This window comes from Girardinichthys multiradiatus, chromosome 4, assembly GCF_021462225.1.
Source record: "Girardinichthys multiradiatus isolate DD_20200921_A chromosome 4, DD_fGirMul_XY1, whole genome shotgun sequence".
Taxonomy (NCBI): Eukaryota; Metazoa; Chordata; class Actinopteri; order Cyprinodontiformes; family Goodeidae; genus Girardinichthys; species Girardinichthys multiradiatus.
Window position 1 is genome coordinate 22,485,970 of NC_061797.1, and position 27,646 is coordinate 22,513,615.

The 27,646-nt window shown below is 39.4% G+C and overlaps 1 protein-coding gene across 3 annotated transcripts in view; it reads right to left on the reverse strand.

Moving 5' to 3' along the window:
• gpc6a (glypican 6a) overlaps positions 1–27,646 on the reverse strand; it is a 225,220-nt gene that overhangs the window by 57,045 nt on the left and 140,529 nt on the right. For all 3 annotated transcript variants that reach the window (XM_047363179.1, XM_047363178.1, XM_047363177.1), the window contains exon 6: positions 5,080–5,210. In XM_047363179.1, the coding sequence (XP_047219135.1) occupies positions 5,080–5,210 (131 nt within the window). The remainder of the gene's footprint in view (positions 1–5,079; positions 5,211–27,646) is intronic.

The following is a 27,646-nucleotide window of genomic DNA, read 5'->3' on the forward strand; positions in this document are numbered from 1 at the left end:
AAAAGACAAAGCTAGCTGTTAGTGTCTGAAAACTAAACATTGCTCAATTAATGGCACATCTCAATATAATTATGAAATATAATTACTATTTCACAACATTGCTAAACAAGTTAAATGGTGCATAAGTGCTCAACTAAGCCAGACATGTTTCTTGGCAGAATAAACATTTGTATTTATTTCACAAAGGTTGTTGAATATCTGTCGAAAACATCCAAAGTTGCTCTTCCAGCACAATTTGTGGTTGAGACATAAAACAAAACAAGCACCGGTGTTTATCAGTTGTCAAAGTTATTCTTTAAAGGAAGTTTCATGTAGGTTGAGAGGCCGAAATAAACACTAGCCGTTTTACTATTCTCCTTTAAGGGGAATAAAATTATAATTTTTTTTTTCATGAATGGATAAATAAAAAGAATAAAACGTATAAATAGAGAAAATGACCCTCCAACATGAAAGGTTACTTTGACTTTGAAACCCCATATGTCTGGTGCACGTGATTTTTCCTTTGACTGAGTATAAAACAGAAAAAAGGGATAAAGCTGAGACATTTGTAAAAAAATATAGCAATTGTTCATACATATTTAAAAAGATTACCGGTAACCTAAGGAATACAACCAATTTCACCGCTAAAGAACCCAAAACACTGGATTTAAAGTAAGACATTTTTAAACTTTACAAAATACAAACTAATGCCAAAAATATGTCAGAGCTATACCTAAACCAGTTTGTGGCCCTGATAAGGTTTTATTGTTATAAGAGTCTGTTTTCAGATGCCTTGCTCCATATTACCAGTTTTTAGCACTCCTCTAATTTGTCTGCTGGTCAAGTATTTGTTTCTATGTACTGTGTGGTAATCATGACAGGAGAATGTCTTTGTCCAATGTTTTTAGAGTCTTCAATATACTTATATTTCCTGTGTGCTGTGCCCCCATTCTGGCAAAGTAATTTAAAGAAGGGTTATGCAGCAGTGAAGTAATTACTATGCAATTTAGTGTGGTATGTTTAGAAAAACTCAGGGCAAGATTTCATACTGAAAAAAGCTGTAATTTCAGAGCAATCTGTGGGCCAAACAAAACCTCAAGTGGCCAGGAGGACAGGGACAATGAGTAAAATTGTACATTTAAAGCCCTCTTGATACAGGAAAAGACAGGCCAATGAATCCACATTGACCTTTGTCACAACTTCTGAAGATGGACCAGAATTTATGAAATAATTTGAAGTGGAAGGGAAGTGTGATAATGTCATTTTGTGGCTGTTACTTTTTAAAAATTTCGAAAGACTAATTATCAGAATGAACTCTAAATATGATGATAATTGACAAAAAAATTTGCCTTCTACATTAAACAGTCTTTTTTTTATTTATATATATTTTTTTCTAACCGTGTCCGGTCCGGCAGAGTAGCGCTCAGAATTGTTTTCTGAGTGCCAAGAAAACTAACGCTTTAAAGCTCTGCTTGATATTTATAAAATAAACTTTATTAGAAACTGCTTTGGGATTATTTCAATCGTTACGGACACAGAGACAGAAATGAAAAGGAAAAAATTAAGACGCACGAAAGAGAGAGATGGGGGAAAAAGGAAAAGAAGGAGAAAAGAAAGAAGGATGAACAGAATACAAGATAACACCCTGCTTGCTTCTATACCTGCAGAAACGTTCATATTAACAGCTTTTTTACCAAAAATTGCACGGTACTTATGAATGGTAGATGTATTTAGTGGTGAATGTGGCTCAATATAAGACATTTATGTATCTGTTAACACCTGAATGTAATCACCTGTGGGTCCGAGTGTGACCGTGCTTGTGTATACAAGGTTTCTCCATAAAAATATGCTATAGTGAGTGTGAGGAGCCACAGACCTGCCCCCCTGGACTTGGGACAGATACGGAGGAGATCAGAGCCACAGACATCCAAAGGCCCCCCAGAGCACGGGAACCCCAGGAGAACCACCACCAGGACTACCACAAGCCCCCCAGAGAAGAGCAGGGAAGAGTCCCAGGGGAACCACCCAGCAGCCGCGGTGCAGAAGCCCCAGGGAGCTGCAGCGACGACCCCACAGGCCCTGCCGGCAGCCATCTATGCCTGTGCAGATCCAGCCATGGACCCAGAGACCCGAGACCCCGGGACATATTACTCTCCAAGCCGAGGCACGACAGAGACCAGGGGTCTAGGCTCCAGCAAGCAGCCACCAGGAGTAAGCCAGCACACACTAAAGCACCCAGCCCCGACACCGAGAACCACAAATACACCAGCGGGCAGAGACACCAACCACCGGCAGGTAGTGTTGCAGGGAGAAAATAGGCCCCAAATTTAATGGGGCGTCTAAACTGATCCAGGAAAGGAGGCAGTCCAAGACCCTACCTGACACAGAAAACAGGCACACACAGTAGCAATCACACATTCCCACCCTCATGCGTACACATAAACACTCACACCCACGCACCCAAGGTAAAGACAAACAACAATGGACGTCGTACACTCACTCACACTCTATACATACTCAATACTCCCAGTACTCCCAGGTCCAGGTGCCAATACCCCACAGGGGCAACCAGCCCCCGGACCCAGGAGGTGGTACCTTTCCCTCCAGGGGTGGAGACAGGCAGACCGCCAAAGCGCCTGAACCTGGGCTGGGCTAACCTGGGCTGGTGCCCGAACCTGAGCAATCCCGGCCCGGACCCTGACCCCCTGCCCTGACCCCAACAACCCCCATCCTCTTCCAGAGAGGGGGCCATGTACAAAAGAGGGATCTACATTGTCCAAACTACCCCGCCAACCAGAGTCGCCACTGGATGAAATGGTCCCAACCCCCCAATGGATTCCGATTTTAACCCCATGAGCCTCCCCTACCAATGAACCCCTACATGAATTTCGCCACAGGGCCAACCCCAACCAGGACACAGATATCAAACTCATGCTCCCAAATCCAAATGCCATGAATCCCTTCCCCACACCACAGGGACACACCCCCACAGGTGAGGTTCATCACCGGAAAGCCAACAAAGCCACACCCACACAGGTGTGGGTTGGGCAACCTCCACACACAGCCCCGCTCCAAGCACCCCCACCGCTCAGCCAGATCCAAATGCCGGTGACCACCCACACGCTGCACCCCCTCCACGCCACCATCTGGCCCGCCGCCTCGATTCAACCCCCCCTGAACCCCAACCCCAGCCCAGATCCCGACCAGAAGGCCCGCTCCCTCTCCCGGCCTCCAACCCCAGACATCAAACAGCAAACGAGTGTGTGAAAAGACCCTAAAACTACCTCCGCCTGCTCAAATGTGGTGTTGATGCGTGTTGTTGTAGTGTGCATTTAATAAGAAAAACAGGTGAGGAAGAGGGTCTGCCACCCCCTCACGCCCACCACCACCCAGAACCCTCAATGTCTACATGCAACTTAACCCTTAGAGATGAGCGCAGGCACCAGAGGTTAGGTTATTAAAATACACTCCCTCTTGATCCAATTGAGCGCGCCCACCCCCAAGGCCCTACATGTGAATGTCATGAAAATGTTATAAGTGAGAGTGTCTAAGTTGCACATTAAACAGCTTAATCTGCCACTACATTGATTGAGGACATTAACAGAACAGAACAGATGTGAATGTGATGCAAAAGTGAACACTAAATGTAAAAAGAACAAACAGCTTATTGTGAAAATCTTGGGCAGCTCATTAAAGGTGTTCCATCATTCTTTACTATAACAAGATAACTGGGATATAAAGTATTATTCAATTACACTCTCCAACTACTTCATTACGCACACCTTGCTGGTATCCCTTTTTGCCTCCAGTACTGCCTGAATTGTGCCTTAGACTCAAAACCATGTCAGATAACAATCCTCAAAGATTTTGGCCCATATTAACACAAAAGCATCACCCAAGTTGTTGCAGTTTTGCTGTAGGATGTTTGCTGTACATCCATGATTTTTTATTCCACCATATCCCAAAGGTCTTTTATTGGTTTAACTGTGGAGTACAGTGCAGTACAGTGAACTCATTGCCATGTTCAAGAAACCAATTTGTGATGGTTTGAGCTTTGTGACATAGTGCATTATTCTGCTGAAAAAGTTGTACACTGAGGTTATCAAGGGATGGACATGGCCGGCAACAAGCTTCTGTTGGACTGTGATGTTTAAATAATGTTGGTTAGTACTAACCCAAGGACCCAAAGTGTTGCTAGAAAATGTCCCACACAACATTATGCCATAACCATTTTGAAACGCTGAGACATGACAGGATGGATATATGCTTTCATGGTGTTCATCCAAAATTCTGACTAACAATTTAATGTGTGTTGCAATCTAGACTCATCTGACCAGGCAAAGTTTTTCCATCCATTATTTTTTCAATTTTGGGGAACCTGTGCAAACTGTAGCTTTAGTTTCCTGTTCTTAGCAATTCACTCATATTAAAAGGAGTGGCGCCTCGTGTGGTATTCTGCTGCTGTTATTCAGAGATGATATTCCTTGATTGTAACAACTGGTTATTTGAGCTACTGTTGCCTTTCCATTATTTCAGTCTTCCTGTTCCCCTATGACCTTCACCATCAATGCATTTTGTACCACATAACTGTTGCTTTCTGGATATTTCCCTTTATTGGACTATTGTCTGTTAAGCAGAGAGGTGGTTATGTATGATCACCCCTGTAGACAAGCAGTTCTTGAAATACTCTTGCACCAACATCCATGCCACATTCAAAGTTACATAAATAACCTATATTTCTTCTTCCTTCTGACAGTTAGAACTTTAGCAAGCTGTTTTTACCATGAGTTGATTCCTAAATTCAATGAGTTGGGCTATGTGATTTGGTAGTTCACTTTTTGTATTACCAACCAATTTAACAGGTGTACCTAACAAAGTGACTGGTGTGTATATTGCTGTCATAGGGAAATTTAAATAAAATCATATAATCCAGTCATGCACAATTTATTTAGTTGCACTTAGAGTTTGGCACTGGACATGGTAAGTTACATATTATTGTATTTTAACACCAGCGAGTGCATTAAAAGTAATTAATTCTAAATAACTGAATAAAAATAGGCGTATCAGAAACCAGGTACAGGGCGTTTCAGGATACAGTACCTTTGCTGACACTTGCATGCTGTTGTCCTGCATCGTCATAATGGCCTCAGAGATCTTTATATCAATTGGCTCTATAACTGCTTCAATGTTGAAAGGACCCACCAGTCTGTCTGCTACGAGCAACATGGCATCTGTCAAAGAACATAGAACACGTCAATTGTGAGATATTACAAGATTTCCAGAAAATATACAGCTTCTTTTCTATACAAGCCAGATTGTTTATATTATCTTGGCACTACAACAATACTGCCAGATGTTGGTTTTATCATCTGTCTATTGTTCTGAAGAGTACAAAGAATCCCACCTTACCAATGAGTCTTGACAGCCAACAATTATAAAGATGAGTGGGAACATGCCAGTACCTTCACAACAGTACTCACAGAGCAAGAACGAGGTATGGAGATAGAGCAAGTTCAAAACAATACGTACAACAATGAGCTCAAATTCAGTTTAATTTACAATTGTATACATTTACAAAAAAAGAAGAAAAACTTTAAATGAAGAAAGCAGCAATTTAATCTGCACACGTTAATGAGTGCAGCTGCACAGAAAATAACTAAACAGCTTCATTCATCCATCTCATAAATACTGCTTAAAAACAACAGGCAGAGTTATGGATGTAAAACAGCGGCAAAAATATTTAGAAATAATTTTTTATGTATTATTTAGTTTTTCAATAAAATTGAAATATTGTTTTTATTAAATACAGAATAGAATTATTAATATAGCAACTACAAACGGTGAGACTGTGAGTCTTATCTACAAACATCGTTAAAGCTCCATCAAACTCTACCATATCTGAGCAGTATAGGTGGGAGGGTTGCGACTTCAATGTATCTCAATGCAGTGACATTTACAGAAATCTGGGGCAATCAAGAGAAGCACATTTAGCCCAAACGGGCACCAAAACACATGTATCTTAAAAAAAGCCTGGAAGTATTTAAAAATCAAAGAAAATGCCTAAGAAACCACAAAAGACTACTAAGTTGTTGCGACAAGAAAGAAAAAGAAAGAAAGACAGAAAGAAAGATAGATAGAAAATTATTGTTTAAGCCAAGTTTTGGGTGGTTCTCTTCTCATCTTGCTCGAGGTACAGTTTAAATGGTTAAATGAAGACCATCGTCTTTATTCTCAAGGCTTCTGCTTAGTGTATAATTTCTGTTAGGCAGCCAGAGCTCTGAGTCATTGCTTCACAGTCTCCAGCTCCTCATGGATGGACTGTTTGTTGTATTTCTCAGGGAGTTCTGTTTGGCTTTTTCTAACCCAACTTAAAATTGAGTACGAAAAGTTTGGCCTTTTTTGTACATTTGACAAATGAAATCACAGAGGTTTGTTAGCTAGAACTGAATAAAGATTTAAATTGTAAAACAGTTCTAAGACTGTCCTGACCAGCCAAGGTTAAGAAAATTTTTTGGGGTCCTGCCCTTATGCCAATTTTTTAGAGTAGCTTTCATGAGAGCAAGGAAACAAAGTTGCCCATCCTTCAGTTGCAATTGACAGGCAAGGATATTAAGCTCAAAAGCTGGAGTGAGATGCGTGATTGACAGCAAAATCAATACCGAGGAGAAAACTCTAGCTAAAGCAAAATGCACTAGAAGGTAGGGATTTTAAGGGGCAATGTTTAATCTATAACGCTAAAACTGGATTAAATAAGTTAATATGTAAATGTTTCTGTTGAGATATTTAATAGCTATGCTGCAATGCAGCTTCACAATGAAAAAGTAAATAAGTAGATATTTCAAAGTTAAAACTTGCTAAGCTGTCACATATTTCTACTCTTTCAGTAAAAATCTACAATAAAGGTAAACAAAAAACTGGGAAGCAGACATTTAGGATATAACAAATTAACAGGATTTACAACATTTTGTCTGTGAATTGCTAGTAAATTGTACACAATATTAACATAATATTTGTTTAGACATCAATAGATGTTAAAGTGCAAAGCTCATATCCCAAATTTGTCAGGTTCAGTGTAGCGGAGGATCCCGGAATGCAGACGAGCAGGAACCATAGGTGGTGAGTAAATGATTTAATAAATGCCCCGTGCGGGCACAGAGTTCAGGAAGGAGTCAGCACCCGCAACGTAGAGACCTGGGCTGAGCAGGAGTCTGAGCCGCCGTCGATGAAGACGTGGAGGTCAATCACCATTGATCCTCACAGAAACGGTGCTAGACAAACTCTGAGGCTGAAGCAGAGCCTGGCGAACCCTCACAGGCTGAAGCAGAGCCTGGCAACCCTCGGAGGCAGAAGCAGAGCATGGCAAACCCTCGGAGGCTGAAGCAGAGCTTATGAGACCAGGAACAGGACTAGACCACAATTCGTTTTCAAACCCTTCGTCACTGGTTTCAGAGGCCAGGACAAGGACAAGTTTCTCCTCGAACCGCACAGGAAGAGGATCAGGCGGTGGTTTGTGGTCTATAAGCCCTTGAGACCAGGAGCTGGAGCTCTCAATGGCAGAAGCAGGACCTGAGGCGTCGTGTCGCCCCCTAGTGGCAGGAGAAGGACCTGAGGCATCACTGAGACCATCAGTGGCACGAGCAGGACCTGAGGCATCTGGCTGACCTCTAGAAGTATCTCAGGAGCTCAGAGAGGAAGCCACACAAAAAAAAACCAAGAAGGAGCAGGAGATGAGGCATCGGCCGGACCTCCGATGACTGGAGCCGAGGCGGCGGCCACACCCCCGATGACTGGAGCCCAAGCGTCCCTCTTACGACGTCCTCTGTGGTGTGTGGAGGGGATTGAGGCAGATATGGGCTGAACTGCAGCAGCGCTCTGGAGACCTGACATGGGCTAAACTGCAGCTTTGCTCTGGAAACATGGCGTGGGTTGAGCTAAAGCACTTCTCTGGAGACATAACGGGGGCTGAGCTGCAGCAAGCCTGGGAGTAAGCACTGTGGCAGACAAAAACGCAGGAATACTCGCTGCAGCCTTCACGTCAGCAGGCATGGGAACCACCTCCTCACCGGCAGAAAGACCGGAAGTTGTTCCATGCCGCCGTTTCTTGCGGCGGGAGGAAGACGTTGGCTTAGCTGTCGGATCAGGGTGCGCAACCAGGGCAGCAGGCGGAGAATGCCGGAGCAGAGGAAGAAGAAGGGAAGGGCCCTCTCAGCTCTCACGGCGCTGAACTGCCTCACGCTCCATCTACTCCAGCAGTAGTGGAGGGGGCAGTACCTCCAGATCAGCCGGCAGATGTCCAATCGCCTCCTCCATCTGCTGCTTAACCCAGCGATCCTGGCGCTGTCCTGCCTTCCGTCCGTGAGGTCCATGTTTGGTGGAAACATTCTGTCAGGTTTGGTGTAGCGGAGGACCTCGGAATGCAGACGAGCAGGAAGCATAGGTGGTGAGTAGTGATATTACTTCTAACACTGAGGCTTCAAAGCACGCTTCAAACTTGACAGCGTAGATATGGTGAAGCAGTGGGCCGGAGCTTGCTTCATGTGACGTCACCGATCACGTGTGAACCACTTCACTGCTTCATTCAGACCGAGTCAGCTGACTGCTTCGAGTTGACTGGCGGAGTTTCAAACAACTGGCGCGATTCAGTGTATTTAAGATGGCTCAAGCCCCGGTTCACATCCCCGTTCTACACGTATTATACGTTACAAACAGCTCTCGTTTTTGGATATTCTGAATTTTGGTGTCATGGAGCAACCAGAAGCGTTCCCAAGTGTGGGAATATTTCAATTTGGTGCCAACTAATAAGGTAAGGTACATTCAAAGTGTTTATCAGAAAGCCTATAGCCTATACTATGCAGTAGTGTTACAGTCAGGGGATCATGTTATGCAAGAGGTGCGGTAACGGGTTGTTATCTTGGTTTTACAGGTGCAGTGTTTGCTTTGCCCACACCTGCTGACGTATAATAATAATAATAATATAATAAGTCATCAATGCTGAGGCATTATAGAGCCAAACATGAGAACACTCAGCCTCGTGCCACCAATCAAGGTCAGCATAACATAGATATACATGCAGAATTAGAAAGAATGACAGTTAAATATTTGTAAGTTAAAATGAAGTTACTTGTCTTTATTATTTTCTTTCTTTATTGTTTTTAGGATCCAGGAAGCAAGAGCTTGATGAAGCTCTTGTGGACTTCATAGTGAAGGACTCCCAGCCTTTCACTGTATCCAAACCTAGACCACCCAGCCAAACAGTTCCTTGTCACACCAGCCTCCTCTGTTCCCTGTGAAAAAGTATTTTCCAAAGCTGGATAAATTGTCTTTAAAAAAAACCCGTTTGAGCCCTTCTACTGTGCAGAAATTACTTTTCTTGAATAAAAACAGCTGAGGTAACACAAGCACCCTCTTTATTACACCAAGCACAATGTCCAAATACACTCAGTACATCGAGCACACTCCCAAAGGAAATATCAGAATCAGCTTTATTGCCAGGTTCGTATATACAGGTCCTTCTCAAAATATTAGCATATTGTGATAAAGTTCATTATTTTCCATAATGTCATGATGAAAATTTAACATTCATATATTTTAGATTCATTGCACACTAACTGAAATATTTCAGGTCCTTTATTGTCTTAATACGGATGATTGTGGCATACAGCTCATGAAAACCCAAAATTCCTATCTCACAAAATTAGCATATTTCATCCGACCAATAAAAGAAAAGTGTTTTTAATACAAAAAACGTCAACCTTCAAATAATCATGTACAGTTATGACTCAATACTTGGTCGGGAATCCTTTGGCAGAAATGACTGCTTCAATGCGGCGTGGCATGGAGGCAATCACCCTGTGGCACTGCTGAGGTCTTATGGAGGCCCAGGATGCTTCAATAGCGGCCTTTAGCTCATCCAGAGTGTTGGGTCTTGAGTCTCTCAACGTTCTCTTCACAATATCCCACAGATTCTCTATGGGGTTCAGGTCAGGAGAGTTGGCAGGCCAATTGAGCACAGTGATACCATGGTCAGTAAACAATTTACCAGTGGTTTTGGCACTGTGAGCAAGTGCCAGGTCGTGCTGAAAAATGAAATCTTCATCTCCATAAAGCTTTTCAGCAGATGGAAGCATGAAGTGCTCCAAAATCTCCTGATAGCTAGCTGCATTGACCCTGCCCTTGATAAAACACAGTGGACCAACACCAGCAGCTGACACGGCACCCCAGACCATCACTGACTGTGGGTACTTGACACTGGACTTCTGGCATTTTGGCATTTCCTTCTCCCCAGTCTTCCTCCAGACTCTGGCACCTTTATTTCCGAATGACATGCAGAATTTGCTTTCATCCAAAAAAAGTACTTTGGGCCACTGAGCAACAGTCCAGTGCTGCTTCTCTGTAGCCCAGGTCAGGCGCTTCTGCCGCTGTTTCTGGTTCAAAAGTGGCTTGACCTGGGGAATGTGGCACCTGTAGCCCATTTCCTGCACACGCCTGTGCACGGTGGCTCCGGATGTTTCTACTCCAGACTCAGTCCACTGCTTCCGCAGGTCCCCCAAGGTCTGGAATCGGCCCTTCTCCACAATCTTCCTCAAGGTCCGGTCACCTCTTCTCGTTGTGCAGCGTTTTCTGCCACTCTTTTTCCTTCCCACAGACTTCCCACTGAGGTGCCTTGATACAGCACTCTGGGAACAGCCTATTCGTTCAGAAATTTCTTTCTGTGTCTTACCCTCTTACTTGAGGGTGTCAATAGTGGCCTTCTGGACAGCAGTCAGGTCGGCAGGTGTTTAGAGTTAACTCGTTGATTCAGATGATTAGGTTCATAGCTCGTTTAGAGACCCTTTTAATGATATGCTAATTTTGTGAGATAGGAATTTTGAGTTTTCATGAGATGTATGCCAAAATCATCCGTATTAAGACAATAAAAGACCTGAAATATTTCAGTTAGTGTGCAATGAATCTAAAATATATGAATGTTAAATTTTCATCATGACATTATGGAAAATAATGAACTTTATCACAATATGCTAATATTTTGAGAAGGACCTGTACAACAAACAAGGAATTTGACTCTGGTACACTTTGCTCTCTGGGTTTCCATTTTTGTTTTTCCTTTATAAGATATATTCTGCATATATCTTTATGTCCTTAAATACATATATACAATGTACTCATATACAAAGTGGAATTACGACTTTGGTACTCTATTAAATGTTCATCAGAGAAACAGCCTGGGGGAAGAAACTGTCTCTGTGGCGGCTGCTTTTAGTAAACAGTGCTCTGTATCGACGGCCTGAGGGTAAAACTCTGAACAGTTTATGTGCAGGGTGTGCGGGGTCTGCAGAGATTTTTGCAGCTCTTTTCCTGACCCTAGACCTGTACAAGTCTTGGATGGATAAGAATGACAAATCAAAAATTTTCACTTCATTTATTTATTTATTTTTTAGTCATTTATTTAAAATGGGACAGTGGAATTTCATAAAACAAATGACAATTCAAGTTTAAGAAGCCAGAATTTGCCTAATGGCTATTTTTCATCTGTAATCCCCTACAGTTCACATTGTTTTTAAATTGTTATTTTTTCACGAGTTAATTACTCAGAATCTTTAATGGGTTACTAAAAACACATATGTACAACACGCATATATACATGCATAAGTGCTATTATTTACACAAGAGGTGCATCACATTTGCAGGGCTTCATTTGGTGCAACAATCACTACTGCCAGTAAATGTCACCCAAGGGAATTGAATGAACCTTCGGGTAGTGAACCACTTTATGAAACAATGGTTCAAATGATTCTATGCTTCAAAAAGCCTCATTTTGACATCACTAGTGGTGAGTAATTGATTTAATAAATAAAACTCACTTCAGCAGGTGGTGGCAAAAACAGGCATGGACAGGCAGGCAAGACAGGCTTAGCATGAGCGAAGGACATGACATGAATAGAGATGATGTTTCCGTGAAGAATGAACAGTATGAAGGTAAATATTAATGGCAAGACACAGGTGAAAAACAAAACTGATTAACATAGTGCAGGTGGGCCAAATGAAGCTGATTGCTTAACAGAGACAAAGAGTGAAAACAAAGCATAGCAGGAACTAAATACTGCCCGGACATAATCAAACCTAAGAAACACCAATAACAGAACATAATCCAGAAAGCAATATGAACAGAATACAACAATCAGAAGAAACCAAAACATAGCACCACCTCTAAAACAATAAACAGAAGCAGGTTCTAAAAGTCAACTGTGGGAAATATAAGAGGAAAAACCAAACACCCCCAAATCATAACAGAATTAGGGTTTTGGTCTAAGTAATTAGGTTTTATGTACTCTGGGGGAACTCTTTAGGAGGGTAAATGCCATATACTAAACAGAGACAGGAGACTAATGCCTGAAAGATGCTGTAAATTATGTAATTTGATAACAAAAAAATTGCAGTCATTCATATTTTTTATGTTAATTTTCCTGATGTGCAACATATGTCTACAAATACTCTATTTGGTTCAGCTTTTTCAGATTTTGCAAAGTTTAATTTTCTACTTTGACTCAGATGTACTGATTGACTATTAGGTTTGGTAGTCTGTGTGCTTTAGGAACATATCAAGCTAAAAGATAATCTCTTTATAGGTCATAAACAGCATCTGAAATCTGGGAGAATAATCTTTTATGAGCTGGAAGAATAATGCAAAGAGTGTTAAAAACTTTTATAATCATGTTGTTATCATGATGCTAAAATCTGTTGACAAAAGTCTTATTCTACATGCCTCTGGGTTAAAATATCTTCTTATTTGCTAAATTACCATCCATTTAGTGTTATATATAACCACAAAAACATTGTCAAGAACCATCTGGCATTTTATACTTTTAGCAAACCTAACTGAAGCTTTAATTTCATGTCAGATATAAATAAACATTCAATTTAGTTTTTTAACCCCACATACTTCTCCGTATGTTTGTTTCTGTGAGTCAGGCTAATTCTTTTAAAGTGTACCCGTGGGCAAAGCCAAAGATAGACCCACTGATTTGCTCTGCCTGTGCTTTTGAATAGCGATCGTGTTTGTTTACGTTTGAGTCTCAAATGCACCTTGATGCTTGGTTAAACTTTTATCAGAAGCTTGCTGGAGGTCACTACAGGGGGCCGGCACAAATCCTCCAAGGTCTTTAGCTGCCTGCGTTTAGCAGAGCAGGACTCTAATGCTTTTGGAATAAAGGCCATTGTGGATTTCATAGAGAGTAAAGGGAAAATTGGCAGCAATTCTGGTCCTCTTTCCAAAAATGACTCAGAGACCTAAATGATATTCACAGTGGGGTTCTGACAACCTATTTTTCATATATCTTTAATGAATATTTGATGGATTGCAAGTATGAGTTTGTCATTTGAAGGGCTTTGAGGGAGGATTTCCAGTGGTTTTTATTTCCTGAATGCTACAATGCTTGAATGCTATGCTGCTGCATAGATTCCAACAGAGTCTGTTAAGGCAAACTGACAAAGTAAGATTACAAACAGAGGGACCCATTGATTAAACTTAAAATGACACGAAGCACAGAAATCTGAGCATCCTGGCTTATTAGATGTCTGTTGGTGTAATCTATTTCTGTGACTGGTCAACTGAACTTTAGTGCCAGGTTTTGAGGCAGTGTCCGTTGTGCCCATCCTTCTAGCCTGACAAATTACAGCTTTTCATTACTGTCAAAACCATTTATGGATCTCTTTTAGCCTCTCATGAGCTAGCATTTTTAACATAATTCCTGCATGTTCATATCTTCTGAGCTACGAAGTAGTTAGTTTACAGCCATTGAGTTATGAAATCTTGTCACTCTGTTCAATCGGAGTCTTATTTTTTAAATAATATAATTTTTTGCATACTACTAAATAAAACTAATAAAGCTTATAACCACTGTGTATTTACTAATGTATTTAATAAGATATAATGTAAAGAAGGGTTCCCATAATAAGACTGAGAGAACTGGAGCATAGTGTTCCCAGTGATCTAAGGATTGTATGAATGTTGTGGAGGTTGTTCTTTTTTGTAACTTGAATAACATGAATGATATGAGTAACTTGAATTGATGCACTATTTCCCTACAATGTGTACATGACATTTAGGCTACAATAAAACCTTCAACTTTTTTAACATTTGGCACCTAGTGTAGTCATCTGCTGGTCTAGCAGATGTGTTACAGCAGCAGACCATATGGGGTGCGACTCCTGTCAGCTAAGAACAAGAGAGAACAATTCACACAGGCTCGCTAAAAATATATATTATATTTATTATATTATAACAGATTGGACAATATTGTCTGGTTTGATAAGTTTTAATTTAAGATGTGATATTTGGATGGTAGGGTCCCAATTTGGCATAAAATACATGAATGCATGAATTCAACCTGTATTGTGTCAAAGGTTTAGACTGGTGCTACTAGTATATTTGGTGTAGGGAATATTTTACAGGCACACTTTTTGTCACTATTAGTACCATCTAAACATTGTAAAAAGAGGCCTTCTCTCACAATATTTTGTGTATTTGTGAGGCAAACCAGAGGCAGGATACCGCAAGAACTGACTGAGAGCAAGTAAGAGGATGTTAATGCTGCTATCTGGATACTTGAGTGGGTTTGTGAGTCACAATACTGGGGGACTGAGCTGACTGAGCAGCTGACCTTCTGAGCCATCTTCTGCTGACATAGATTAGTACAAGTGAGATGACCATTTTGCAGGAATTTAGCAGAGAAATTAATTTTTCCTGCTATCTTTATGTTAAAAGATTTATTATTATGTTATTTAATCCCTTTTTTAATGCTTGCTAATGAAAACATACAGCATGCTGTCTACCAGAACAACGTTGGTATTCAGAGCATACACCTAAACTCTGTCCCTTATAACTGTAAATCTAACAGGAATAATCTGATGATTATTATGATCTACAATTACAATTAATTGATATTATGATCTAATGATTATGGTTCTTTGTTTCTTGTAAAATGACTTGATCAAGCAATTGTAAGCAAATTTACTAGGATAACCTAGCTTTTTCCCTTTCTAATGTGGCTCTCTTGACCCATTGTCCTTTCCTACTTAAGGTTCATTTTATTGGCAACATGACAGACTGTTAAAGTCTAATAAGTATGTTTATAGCATGGATTTGAGGGGCATCTTTGAGCTAAAACTGGACTCAACACTGGAAGGGGAGGGGTGCGTCATCATCAGGAGATGTGGCGTATTGGTTCATGTATGTTCACACTAGTCTTTTCTGTTCCCACAAAACTTGGCAGCACAACAATTTGAAATATTTCCAACAAAACAAATAAAGGAAAGTAAAACATGTTTTGTATGGATGGTAATGAAAAAAATCCCTCCATACATCTTACTGTGCTGACAACATAAGTTTTTTCTTCACATGCCACTTGTAAGATATTGTCAGGATGACCATTTTCATCATCATATTCAAAGTGTGATAAAAATGTTTTTAATATGGTGCATTTTGTTGTTATGTAGTTAAATAAATAGCTGGGAGAAGACCTTTTAACATCACAGCCTACTTCAGTATTGTTGCTGACCATGTAAATGCTTTCATTACCACACATTACCACACCCTGCCTCAAATGGCCCTTTTCCACTGGTCCCTACTCTGCTCGGGTCAGCTCTACTCTACATGGTTTGGTTCATTTTACATTATGATTGAGTACCATCTTAATGTGGCTAGGATCATCAGTAACAAGGCGGCCCCACCGTCGGAAAAAGGCACAGGATTTCTAGTGGCACAAAGACAACAGCCATAGACTGCTGCTCAGTCTATGGCTGTTGTCAGACTCAGAGTGAATAAAGAGAGCCAGTGAAGACTGGGTGGCAAGATGAAGCACTCTGGATAACTAGAGGAGAGAAAGGGAAGGCATGGAGTGGTAAAACTGAAGGGTACAAGCTAGAGGATGTGTGAGGATAGACTAACGCTACCTAATGCTTGCTTGCCATAGTAGTCAAATACACAATAAGTCCAGCATACAACGATTTTACGGTTGAAGATATTAGTTATTATAATATGTTAGCTGTGCCTAGTGAGGCTGTCCCCTACCCAATCCATGACAGATAGTCTGCTGACATCGCATTTTCAGCACGACTCAGCACAGCTGGAACTGCATCCAACCAGGTACTAAAAATAGTAACGGTTCCATGTAACCGTCACTAATGGAAAAGCCTAAAAAGTGAGTAGAGCCGTGCCAAACCACGCTGAGTAGGGACTAGTGAAAAAGGGCCATAACAAGGCATCCCTTAGCTCTGGAAGCCATTCTTCCTTTTCTCACATTTTGACAAGTAAGGTGTGAATCGGGAACCTAAGGACTCTGCTCTGCACACCTTTAGCATCTCAGCTGGAATCTCATCTGACTCAGGTGCCTTGTTGTTCTTTAGACCTCTGTCTGTATGCCCACTTTAGCAATCTAAACAAAAGAGAACATGCAAGCTTTACTAAGGAACACTTGTACAGTTCCTATTCAAACCAGAGACCAATTTGTTGTGATGCTAAAGTGTTACCTATCAGATCACTTTGTAGTCAAACAGTCAAACACACTGAACTCTCTACCAACATGTTTAGATCCTATCCTCTTCTCTCTTGAACAGCTATCCTCAAAACACTCAAAGGGCTAACTGTGAGAAACAAGTTATTCATTTATTAAATGTCAGCTTTACTCCAAACATACAAAAAAAAAAAAAAACAAAGAACAATCCTAAGACAATCCTAAGTACAAACTGAATTTCTAAACTGACCAATTCTTGCTCAAACTCTGTATTCCATTTTGCTTAAAGAATTTAACTCCTTTTGTTTTTATTCATTGCACTTATACCAAATTATTTTGGATGTGATGCACAGTACAGTAGTGATCACTAAATATTACTCTGCCAAAAAGAAGTATATTAATCCAGAGGATTAATATAACAAATGAGCTCTCTAGCTTTTTACCACTTCAAAACACAGCATTTTTAAAAAACTGACTATGGACAAAATTTGTTTTGACCTATCTTAACTCCAGTTCATATTTCTCTGACATGTACTCACTGAGGCATATTAAAGTTTTTTATGATCTATGACCAAGATAAAATTATATTTTGATGGATAGTGAAGAGGAAAGCTCCCTTTGGACTTTTGGTCCCCTGATTGTAAGAATCTGTTTACTGAGACAATCGTGTTAACAATGATCTCTCTTCAGGTTCACTGGATGTCACTGGCATCACTCTTAGTTTCAATATTGTAAATTATCTGACTGCTTTATACCACATAAGCCTGGCTGACCCGAGGAAAAATAAAACAAAACACACATATGCAAACACATTTCATTGTACTGGATTGTGCATGACTGGTCTGGAGTCAAAGGGAAGACAAAAATGTCAAGTTAAGTGTGTAAATTCAATTCAAAAATGGTCCAGTCAGGCTTAAAGGGTGATCACATTCATCATGTGGGACCCAGTTTTAAGATTTATAGATGAATCCCAGCCCCTGGTATGTGACACAAGTAGGCTTTTTCTTTATTTCTAGTTACTTATACTTACTTCTTCAAGGTAAAGCAAACCAAGAAGGTCGTTTTCATCTTTAACAGCTTAGTTTTAAATGAAGCAGTGATTTGATTTTGAGGTAATTTGGGAATTTGTATTCTCTAATATATTTCGGTGATCATTTATCATTTTGGGCACTGTGGCAGTTAGCCTTATGGTGCTGATCTGCAGCAGCTGAGGGATAATTCATCTGTACTTTAAATGATGACGACAGTGCAGAAAAATTGCTGCCCAGTGCCCATAAATAAAAGTCTGGACAATAATTTAAAGTTGATGAAAATGGAAAGAATAACTTTCACCATCTGTCAGCGCAAAGGGGAAAAAGATCTCCATAAAAACACTGTGTTCAACACGAGAAGTTCATGCCTCTTTTCACAAATTGCCAGAGACAAATGTGTACTTCAAAGTCAATTGTGCTGTGTTTTCCTCATGCGGAAATTGATCATGACATATGTCAAGTACTATAAAACAGTGGTTGAAGTTAAGTTGTTTTTCTCCACATAAAAATAAACAAGAATCTGCAGTTTTAATTAAACAAAATTGAAAAATGAGGTGCTCTTAGTGTTTTAACACAGTTTTTGAGATGCTTAAACTAAATAACACAAACACCGACAAATAGTGAGATACTAAATGGGCACAATGAGACACTTAACGCAACATAATGTGCTTCAGGTAGTATGTAGCAGCAACTTCAGAAAAATCTGTACTTGGACTGGAGCTCACATAGATCAGTAAGTTCACTCAACACTAAGCCAAGCACCATTAAAAACACCATGGGGATGTGAAATTCAGCTTATTTAAAAGTCGTTTAGTGTTGAACGGTACTTGAAGAACAATTTAGGGAGTCAAGAATAATCTTGAACTCAACACCAACAAAAAAAACTGTTAATTCCAACAAGTAAAGAATCACTAGTTGAACTTTTCTTGGCTGCAACTGAATTCCAAGTTTCTTTTAATGCTGACCTGCCGAAACCTATAGCTGCAGATGTTTATTATAAAAACTGTAAAACATATAACAGAAATAAAGTGCTACAAACTCCTTGATAGCGGTAGTAGTTTTTAATCCAACACAAATAAGCATAATTAATTATTGATGCGTCAAAGCATGTATCTCTTACCAATATATGATTTTTATTCAATTCCAAAAAGGGTATTTTGAGGGATTTACCCCCTCCCTAACAGGTGCTGTTTTTTTTTGTACTTCTAATATTCTTATTTAGTTGGTAAATGTATTGCTTTGTTGGGAGGAAGTTATTTGCTTTATTTAATATTTTGTTTTAATCATTATCTCTTCTCTTTGAGGTCACTTGGTCTTGTGTTGCCATGGAAGCGTGCCCATGAGCAGTGCTGACAAGGACCTGGTGTTTTCAATCAGCCTCACTGGGAAAATCCATTGTTTGAGAGAGAGGGGAGATGTTTTCTGGATTTTGATTGGGCCCAGATTGTTTTAGTTTTGAAGTTGTTAGTTGTAATTATGTAAATATTTTTCTAGGAGTATAGTTTAGTACAAATGTTTTTCTATCTGGAAATGTAATTGTTGACTCCACCCCTTAATTAGTCCAGGTAGGAGCCAATGCTTTAAACGCCAGGTGTGTTAGATCAGGGGAGAGGCTCTCCGTCCTGTTGTTGGAATGTATGTCATGCTGTGAACTGGAATGAGATGTTTGAAGAACGGCATAAAAAAAAAAAAAGTCAGAGCTCCACAATTGCTGGATTCTGTCTGATTTTTTTTCATCGCAAACCAACAGGTATCATGGGAAATAGCCGATCACTGATCAGAGCTCATCAACTCAAATTTGTCTGATTCCAATCTTTAGCCAAGTGTTTGGTGTTACTCACGAAACACTTATATTGGCATGAGGTCATTATTGTTCAAAAATAAAATAAATACCTTCTATGGGAAAAAAAAGAAAATTCCATGATAAGCATAAATAAAAGTTCAGACAGTAACATAGGTAGCTACTTTAATGTCTCTGATATACATTTGCTCACAGAAACAGCTGAAAACTCCAGATAGCAGAATCTGCAGAATTTAGTGTAAATAAAATCTCTGTAATGATTATGTAGCAGACAAGTTTCACAGAAAAAGTCTCGGGGACACACCAACCACTTACACTTAATCCACAATACTATTTGTTTTAATAAATAAGTTAAATATAGGTCAGTAAGTAAATGACACCTTCCACAAGGAGGTTAAACCAAAAACATTATGGCTAAAGAAGCTGGTTATTCACTGACTGCTGTATCCCACCATAATCAATGAAAAGTTGAGTGGAAGGAAACAATTATGTAGAAAAAGGTGCACATGGATCAGAGATAACCGCAAAAGAGTTTGGAGTAGATTCACAAGGCATGGACTGTGGTTGGAGTCAGTGCTTTAAGAGCCACCACATACTGATGCACAATATGTGCTACAAATTTCACATTCCTTGTGTTAATCCACAACTGAAAAAAGAGCACAAAGGAGCAGCAGAAATGGACTGCTACTCAGTGGTCAATACTATTCTTTTCAGATGAAAGTTAATTTTGCATTGTATTTGTTAACCAAGGTCCCAGAGTACGAACGAAGCACGGAGAGCCCCAGGATCCAGGTTGCTTGAGGATAAGTGTAAAGTTTCCACAGTCGGTGGTGATTTCGGAAGACATGTCATCTGCTTATGTTGGTTCAAGTCCAAAGTTACAACAGCTCCCTCTTCTGACAAGCCTTATGTAGAGGTACCATTTGTTTTCCAGCAGGACCTTGGCAACGTGGCAAAGTACCTACTTTATTAATCATGATGCTACACTCCTTGATTGGTCTCTAAACTGGCCTGCTGTAACCCCCAAAGAGAATCTATAAAGTATTGTCAAGATGAAGATGAGAGACACCAGACCCAATAATGCAGACGTGCTGAAACCCCCCATTAAAGCAAACTAGGCTTTCTTAACACCACAGCAGCTTTAGGCAGATTATCTCCATGTCATGCTGCATTGAATAAATAATTCATGCAAAATCAGTGCATGCAAATTTTGAGTGCAAATGCATAGAGATATGTTTCCATTCCACTTATTAATTAGTCTGAAGTATTATACTAAACGAACTAAACTAAATTTGGAGTTTTTATTAGCTGTAAGCTACAATCATCAAATTTAAAACAATAAATGACTTAATAATAGATGTATGTGAAATTAATATGAGTTAAACGTTTTTATTGAATAAATAAAATAAATTAACTTTTCCATGATGTTAACATTTATTGAGGTGCACACCAAATATTTTGAGTGAAAACTGCAACATTGTTTTAAGAAAGTTAATAAAACAGGCCGGTGAACACCAGCTCAGAAACCTCAAACAGAACTATTGCATTTTTGTTTTAAATCTGAAGATTATAGTATCCTTGTGTCAGCAAGAAGACACTGAGCCACAGTACCTGCTGGGGGATATATATACCTTGTCTGTTTTTTTGCTATTTTGACAAGCTGAGAGAAAAAAAATACACAAAACCGACTGCTCAGTGATTATATCATCTAAAGTAAATGCAACAGTAAGGCTCTTTGATATGTACCCTGCCCTGCTGTCACTTTTATTTCTTCTTGTTTGCCTAACATATCCCTAGCACATAAACGCTTGTGAGCAGCTGCTTAGAAATCACATGTGCCTGAAATAAGAACAAAGATATGTTTTTTTATTATATTTTCTTATTATTCTAGCTGTGTTAGAGGGTGATAGCTTGACAAACATCAAATAACAGAAACCAGCTGATTATTTTAAAGCATTCTTTACTGTATGAATGTTCCTGAGAGACTAACAGGGATAAAGCCCTGGATTAATTTTTGCCCCTACAGATGACAAAGCCTACTGACCTTTCTTTCAAGGACCCAAAACATGAAAACAGGCATAAATTAGGGCAAACATGAAATATGTCAAACACATCATATGGTTGCAATACAACCACATTATGAGAAAGCTCCAAATTAGGCCATTTATGTTAGTGGTTAGTCTGACTAGCACAAACATTAAACATTTGTATTTTTATATGCCTTAGAGTATTTTAATAAAAATCATCTAAAACTCATAAGGACACATTCTGTTAGACAAAAATAAAATTCTCTGCACATTTTTAGAACTTTGCCACCAGATTTCACTGAGATATGGCTTGAATAACCCCTTGCATCACTGGTTAGAGAAGTCTTTCCAAGTTTGTAGAATTGGACAGAATGCTGGATCCAATTCCACATACTGCCTCCTCCTAGTTGTTGGGCTCTACTTCTGCATTTGGGTTAAAGCCAAAATGTACCCACATTGCTACTGTGGAGTCTGGCTTTACAAGAAATTACTAAAAGATTGCCTCAAGATAAACAGTTGGTGGCCCAAATTTGCACTTGGGTGAAATCAGTGAGAGGATAACATTAAAATAGATACAATCAAATTCTAAATTGCTACAAATCCCCTGGAAACAGAGGAGAAAGTCCATTTTTATTAGCTTTATGCAGCTGTTACAGATAAATAAAAATAGGACAAATTGCTCAAGTGCAGATAAATTACTGCACTCAGACTATTATGTAAAAAAATTCTTTTCTGCACATTTCTAAAGTTGAATTTTTTCACAAGATAAAAATGTGCTTTCTTCAGGTTTTTCAATCAGTTCTGAAGATATCTAAGAAAACGTAGCACATGCTGATATTTCACTAACCTGAATATTTCAATACAACTTAAACAGTTCTCTCTTGAACTACCAAAACTATTATGCTAAGAGACACCAAGTTTCCAGTAATATATTAATACCTTTTGTAGTGTGAATCAACAGCTGAAGTCTCCCCATCCACCTATTATATCTGTCTTTGGGGAGTTTTTTCACACACTCAACTGTAGCTGCAGCACCATCAAATAATTCTCTATTGGATTTTTCTTTTCACTTCTGCTAGATTGCAGATGTATACGACTGTATTACTTTAACTCACATAAAAAACTGTGTGAATTGATCCACATGAACTCTTCTCTGCTTGTCTATCTTTCCTGTGCTTGTCAGTCTTCTAGTTCTATGGTGTTCAAACTCACTAGAGGTACTTGGGTTACCTTTAGTGGTACTCAAATATTTACAAAGTAGATCAGAAACAAATTAGCTATAATGTACAGCTAATAAAACCAGTCTACTCAAAGAGGAGAAGAAAATTAAAAAAAAGGGATTAGTGACCAGGATATTAGTATAGTTTTGGTATTTTTTTTTGTATCTAAGAGATAAATTATCCACACCTGATAAACAACAGATCCCTCCTAACTGTATTTCTTTAAAACAAGCTTTGTTGGTCTTTTTCTTCTTCTGCTAATGATCTTACCCTTTGTTATCTTTATCTGACTAAGGTTATTATTGTCCCTCCCGGCAAGCACAGGTCATGCCTTCACAAGAATCTGGGCTGCCCTTGGATATCTGCAGAGATCCCTTGCGTACTTAGTGGGCTGGTAGACCGGACTAGGCTATATTATCTAGGCCTTAGTACGGCAGCTGTCATTTTAAATATTTTAAACACAAAGCAGACCTATTTGATTTTGAGGTTGATGAGGAACATCTGACATTCCCCCATACAATTCAAACTTCAGCAGCGGCATCTGGTTAATTTTATCACGTTGGAGCTTGGAAAATTATAGCTCAAACATTCACAAAAATGGATAGATTTTTTTTTTTTGTGATGTGACAGAACTCATTAAAGACACTTGTTTAAGCATTGAAGAAGCACTTTTGTAAATTAATAAAATTCAAACCAAAAATCTAACAAAGGCAAAATCTAGTGTGTTCCTGAGATAACATTAGATAAAAATAAAAATAAAAACACATAAATAATCAGCAATCGTGGTAGCACAGCATAATTTGACCAGTGAGAGCTTTAATGCTCGGGATTTGGAAAGCATCTTTTCAGATTCTGTACAGCCAGGATGAATAAGAAGAAAATGATATTCATTCTTGATGATGCCTAAGAAATGGAGATCACTTCCACTCGGCTGACTCATCCAGTATTTAGCTCACTGACAGGCAAAAATCCACTTACAAGCCTCTTTGTTCCTGACATGTCTGCTACAGAGACCATCATGCTTAGTGTTTAGTAATTTTGAGTGCCTGGGTCCATTAAATGCCCATGGTTTAGCAATGAGATGCAATATTTTTTATCTCAACAAATCATAAAACACTGGAAATCTCAGTTTAGTAAAAGCAAGTGAATGTTAAGAGATTTTAAATAATAAAAGTGGAGATTTTTATGTGTCAGAGAGAAGGCAAGGACACCATACATCTCAAGTGATCCACTGTGAAGGAAAGCTGAATGTGAACAAACTTTCTTGCGAGATCTGTCTGTTATTTTAGCAAAACAACTGACATGGTGTTGATCTTTATAATCTCAGTGGTATCACTTCTTCGAGGGTGAAAATACTCATGGGCTGGGGAATTGTGTGGAGCTTCAGTTACATGAGAACTCAATCCACCCAATTAAAAAGAAATGAGTAAATAAAATCAATGAGGATCACTTACACTGTGGTGTCAAAAGACTCAACAGAGGTCACCACAAGCCTAAATCTTAATTAGCAGAAATAATTTGTTCACGTAGGGCATGAGTCTTGAAAACTGTGTAGCATCAATGTGTGGTTTTAAAAGAATACAATTTCATTTAATACTGAATGTGTATTATAACTGGCAATACATTTTAGAGCATCATTGTGTAGAAATGCTGATAAAAAAATTTAAGGTAAACTCTACCTGGGATCCGATATTTAGACAGAAAAAAAATATCCTAAATGGACAGGTGGGAGAAAAAAAACATTTCCTAAAAAGAGCTGGTTTTTACACATTAACAGTGAAAGTAACGCATTTCAACATGGACACACAATCACACATCACACTTTTGTAATAGATAACACCTGAAAACTACACTTTTTAAAATGTTTCAACCAAGGTAGACATCCCTCACTGAAACAAAAACCCTTGGCTACCCTATATCAATTATGTTTTATGTCATGACAGTACTTATATTGCAGTTGTTTGTTCTAAACACGTGAGGGAAGAGTAAAAGGAAGATTTTTTAATTCTGGATACGAAGGAGTCAGCTTCCCAAAAAAGCTGCTAGGTGACGGAAAGATGCAGTGGAAGCAGTGTTGACAGGCTTGTGAATAAGTCTTTAATGAAGAGAGTATAGAATGTACTGAACAGGAGAAATGAAAGGATGATTAAATACATAAATAAATTAATTTATTTTGACAAAATTTGTGAGTAAAAAGACTATGTTTTAATTGTCTGTAAGCCAAAAATAACTGTCAGCTTTTTTTCATTACCACATAACAACAAATTTCATTTTCTCATTATAACAAAAAAATCACTTGGAGGGGGGGCTTAACAAGATGACCATGGTGTAAAAAATCCCTTCATTCAGTTTAATTGACAGATAAATATTTACTCCCCTTTGTATAATGAGATATTATCTCATTATTTTAAAACAACCACAAACAAAATATTTATAGTGGGAGCATCCATCCATCCATCCATCCATCCGCAACACTCTGCAGCTCATTTCAAAAGGCGTTCTCAGGCCAGAAGGGATCACTAGTCCCTCCAAGTTGGACTTGCCCGAAAGATGTCCAAAGAGCCCGAAGTACCTCAAACCTTTTGATGTTGAAGAGCAGCTGACCCCATCTTTCAGGTGAAGTTCAGCAGCCCTATGAAGGAAGCCATTTGTAATCCATATACAGGTCCTTCTCAAAATATTAGCATATTGTGATAAAGTTAATTATTTTCCATAATGTAAAGATGAAAATGTAACATTCATATATTTTAGATTCATTGCATACTAACTGAAATATTTCAGGCCTTTTATTGTCTTAATACGGATGATTTTGGCATACAGCTCATGAAAACCCAAAATTCCTATCTCACAAAATTAGCATATCATTAAAAGGGTCTCTAAACGAGCTATGAACCTAATCATCTGAATCAACGAGTTAACTCTAAACACCTGCAAAAGATTCATGAGGCCTTTAAAACTCCCAGCCTGGTTCATCACTCAAAACCCCAATCATGGGTAAGACTGCTGACCTGACTGCTGTCCAGAAGGCCACCATTGACACCCTCAAGCAAGAGGGTAAGACACAGAAAGAAATTTCTGAATGAATAGGCTGTTCCCAGAGTGCTGTATCAAGGCACCTCAGTGGGAAGTCTGTGGGAAGGAAAAAGTGTGGCAGAAAACGCTGCACAACGAGAAGAGGTGACCGGACCCTGAGGAAGATTGTGGAGAAGGGCCGATTCCAGACCTTGGGGGACCTGCGGAAGCAGTGGACTGAGTCTGGAGTAGAAACATCCAGAGCCACCGTGCACAGGCGTGTGCAGGAAATGGGCTACAGGTGCCGCATTTCCCAGGTCAAGCCACTTTTGAACCAGAAACAGCGGCAGAAGCGCCTGACCTGGGCTACAGAGAAGCAGCACTGGACTGTTGCTCAGTGGTCCAAAGTACTTTTTTCAGATGAAAGCAAATTCTGCATGTCATTCAGAAATCAAGGTGCCAGAGTCTGGAGGAAGACTGGGGAGAAGGAAATGCCAAAATGCCAGAAGTCCAGTGTCAAGTACCCACAGTCAGTGATGGTCTGGGGTGCCGTGTCAGCTGTTGGTGTTGGTCCACTGTGTTTTATCAAGGGCAGGGTCAACGCAGCTAGCTATCAGGAGATCTTGGAGCACTTCATGCTTCCATCTGCTGAAAAGCTTTATGGAGATGAAGATTTCATTTTTCAGCATGACCTGGCACCTGCTCACAATGCCAAAACCACTGGTAAATGGTTTACTGACCATGGTATCACTGTGTTCAATTGGCCTGCCAACTCTCCTGACCTGAACCCCATAGATAATCTGTGGGATATTGTGAAGAGAACGTTGAGAGACTCAAGACCCAACACTCTGGATGAGCTAAAGGCCGCTATCGAAGCATCCTGGGCCTCCATAAGACCTCAGCAGTGCCACAGGCTGATTGCCTCCATGCCACGCCGCATTGAAGCAGTCATTTCTGCCAAAGGATTCCCGACCAAGTATTGAGTGCATAACCGTACATGATTATTTGAAGGTTGACATTTTTTGTATTAAAAACACTTTTCTTTTATTGGTCGGATGAAATATGCTAATTTTGTGAGATAGGAATTTTGGGTTTTCATGAGCTGTATGCCACAATCATCCGTATTAAGACAATAAAAGACCTGAAATATTTCAGTTAGTGTGCAATGAATCTAAAATATATGAATGTTAAATTTTCATCATTACATTATGGAAAATAATTAACTTTATCACAATATAGGACCTGTATTTCCCATTTGAGCAGAGAAATTCTGAGCAATTGGAACATTTTAACAGATTTGTAGGTGGCCAACATTGCATTTAGATTATGATGTTACACTGATGTCATTTGCCTGTCAAACGTAGTGTTGATCATGATGTAAGCCTGAAAAAGTAGAGTACTGTTTGACTAACAACACGAGTCCTCTTTCTCTGTCTCTCTAAGGGCATTTTAACTAGGTGCTGACAAGAAAAATGATAATGATGTGTCTGTCATGAAGCAGTACTAGGTAAATTTGTCATGATGGCAGATGAATGATTGCCTGGTATCGTCCTGTGGCCAAAGCATGAATTCCCCTCCTGAATATTTTAACACCCACCCACACACACATACTCAAAGTCGGGGGAGCTAAAATCACTCAACGCTACTTCAAGTAGGTAACTCACACCTTTCTCAGGTTTTCCTTCACCGTTCATTGACACTGTGTCTTTTATTCAGCCTAGAAGGCATGAAGTCATTACAGTAACCTTTACATAGCGTAAATTACCCCACACTGACTGTTCTTTTAAATGTATTGCATTGATGCTATAATCATTCTTCTTTTTAAGAATAGCTTTATATATAAGGTACTCCGAAGGCCTTTACTACTTCACTGTTACAGAGATGTCATGAATAAGGAAACCTCTTACCTTATATTTAGTTAATGATTATAAATGCTACAGCTTTAAATATTGATATTAAAATGTTTATGCCATTACTTTTGTGCATGTGGTTTTTTTTAATGTTATTTTGAACCAGTTAGGGACTCCTATATAATTGGGATGGAACGTCAGACCTTTGTTGATTG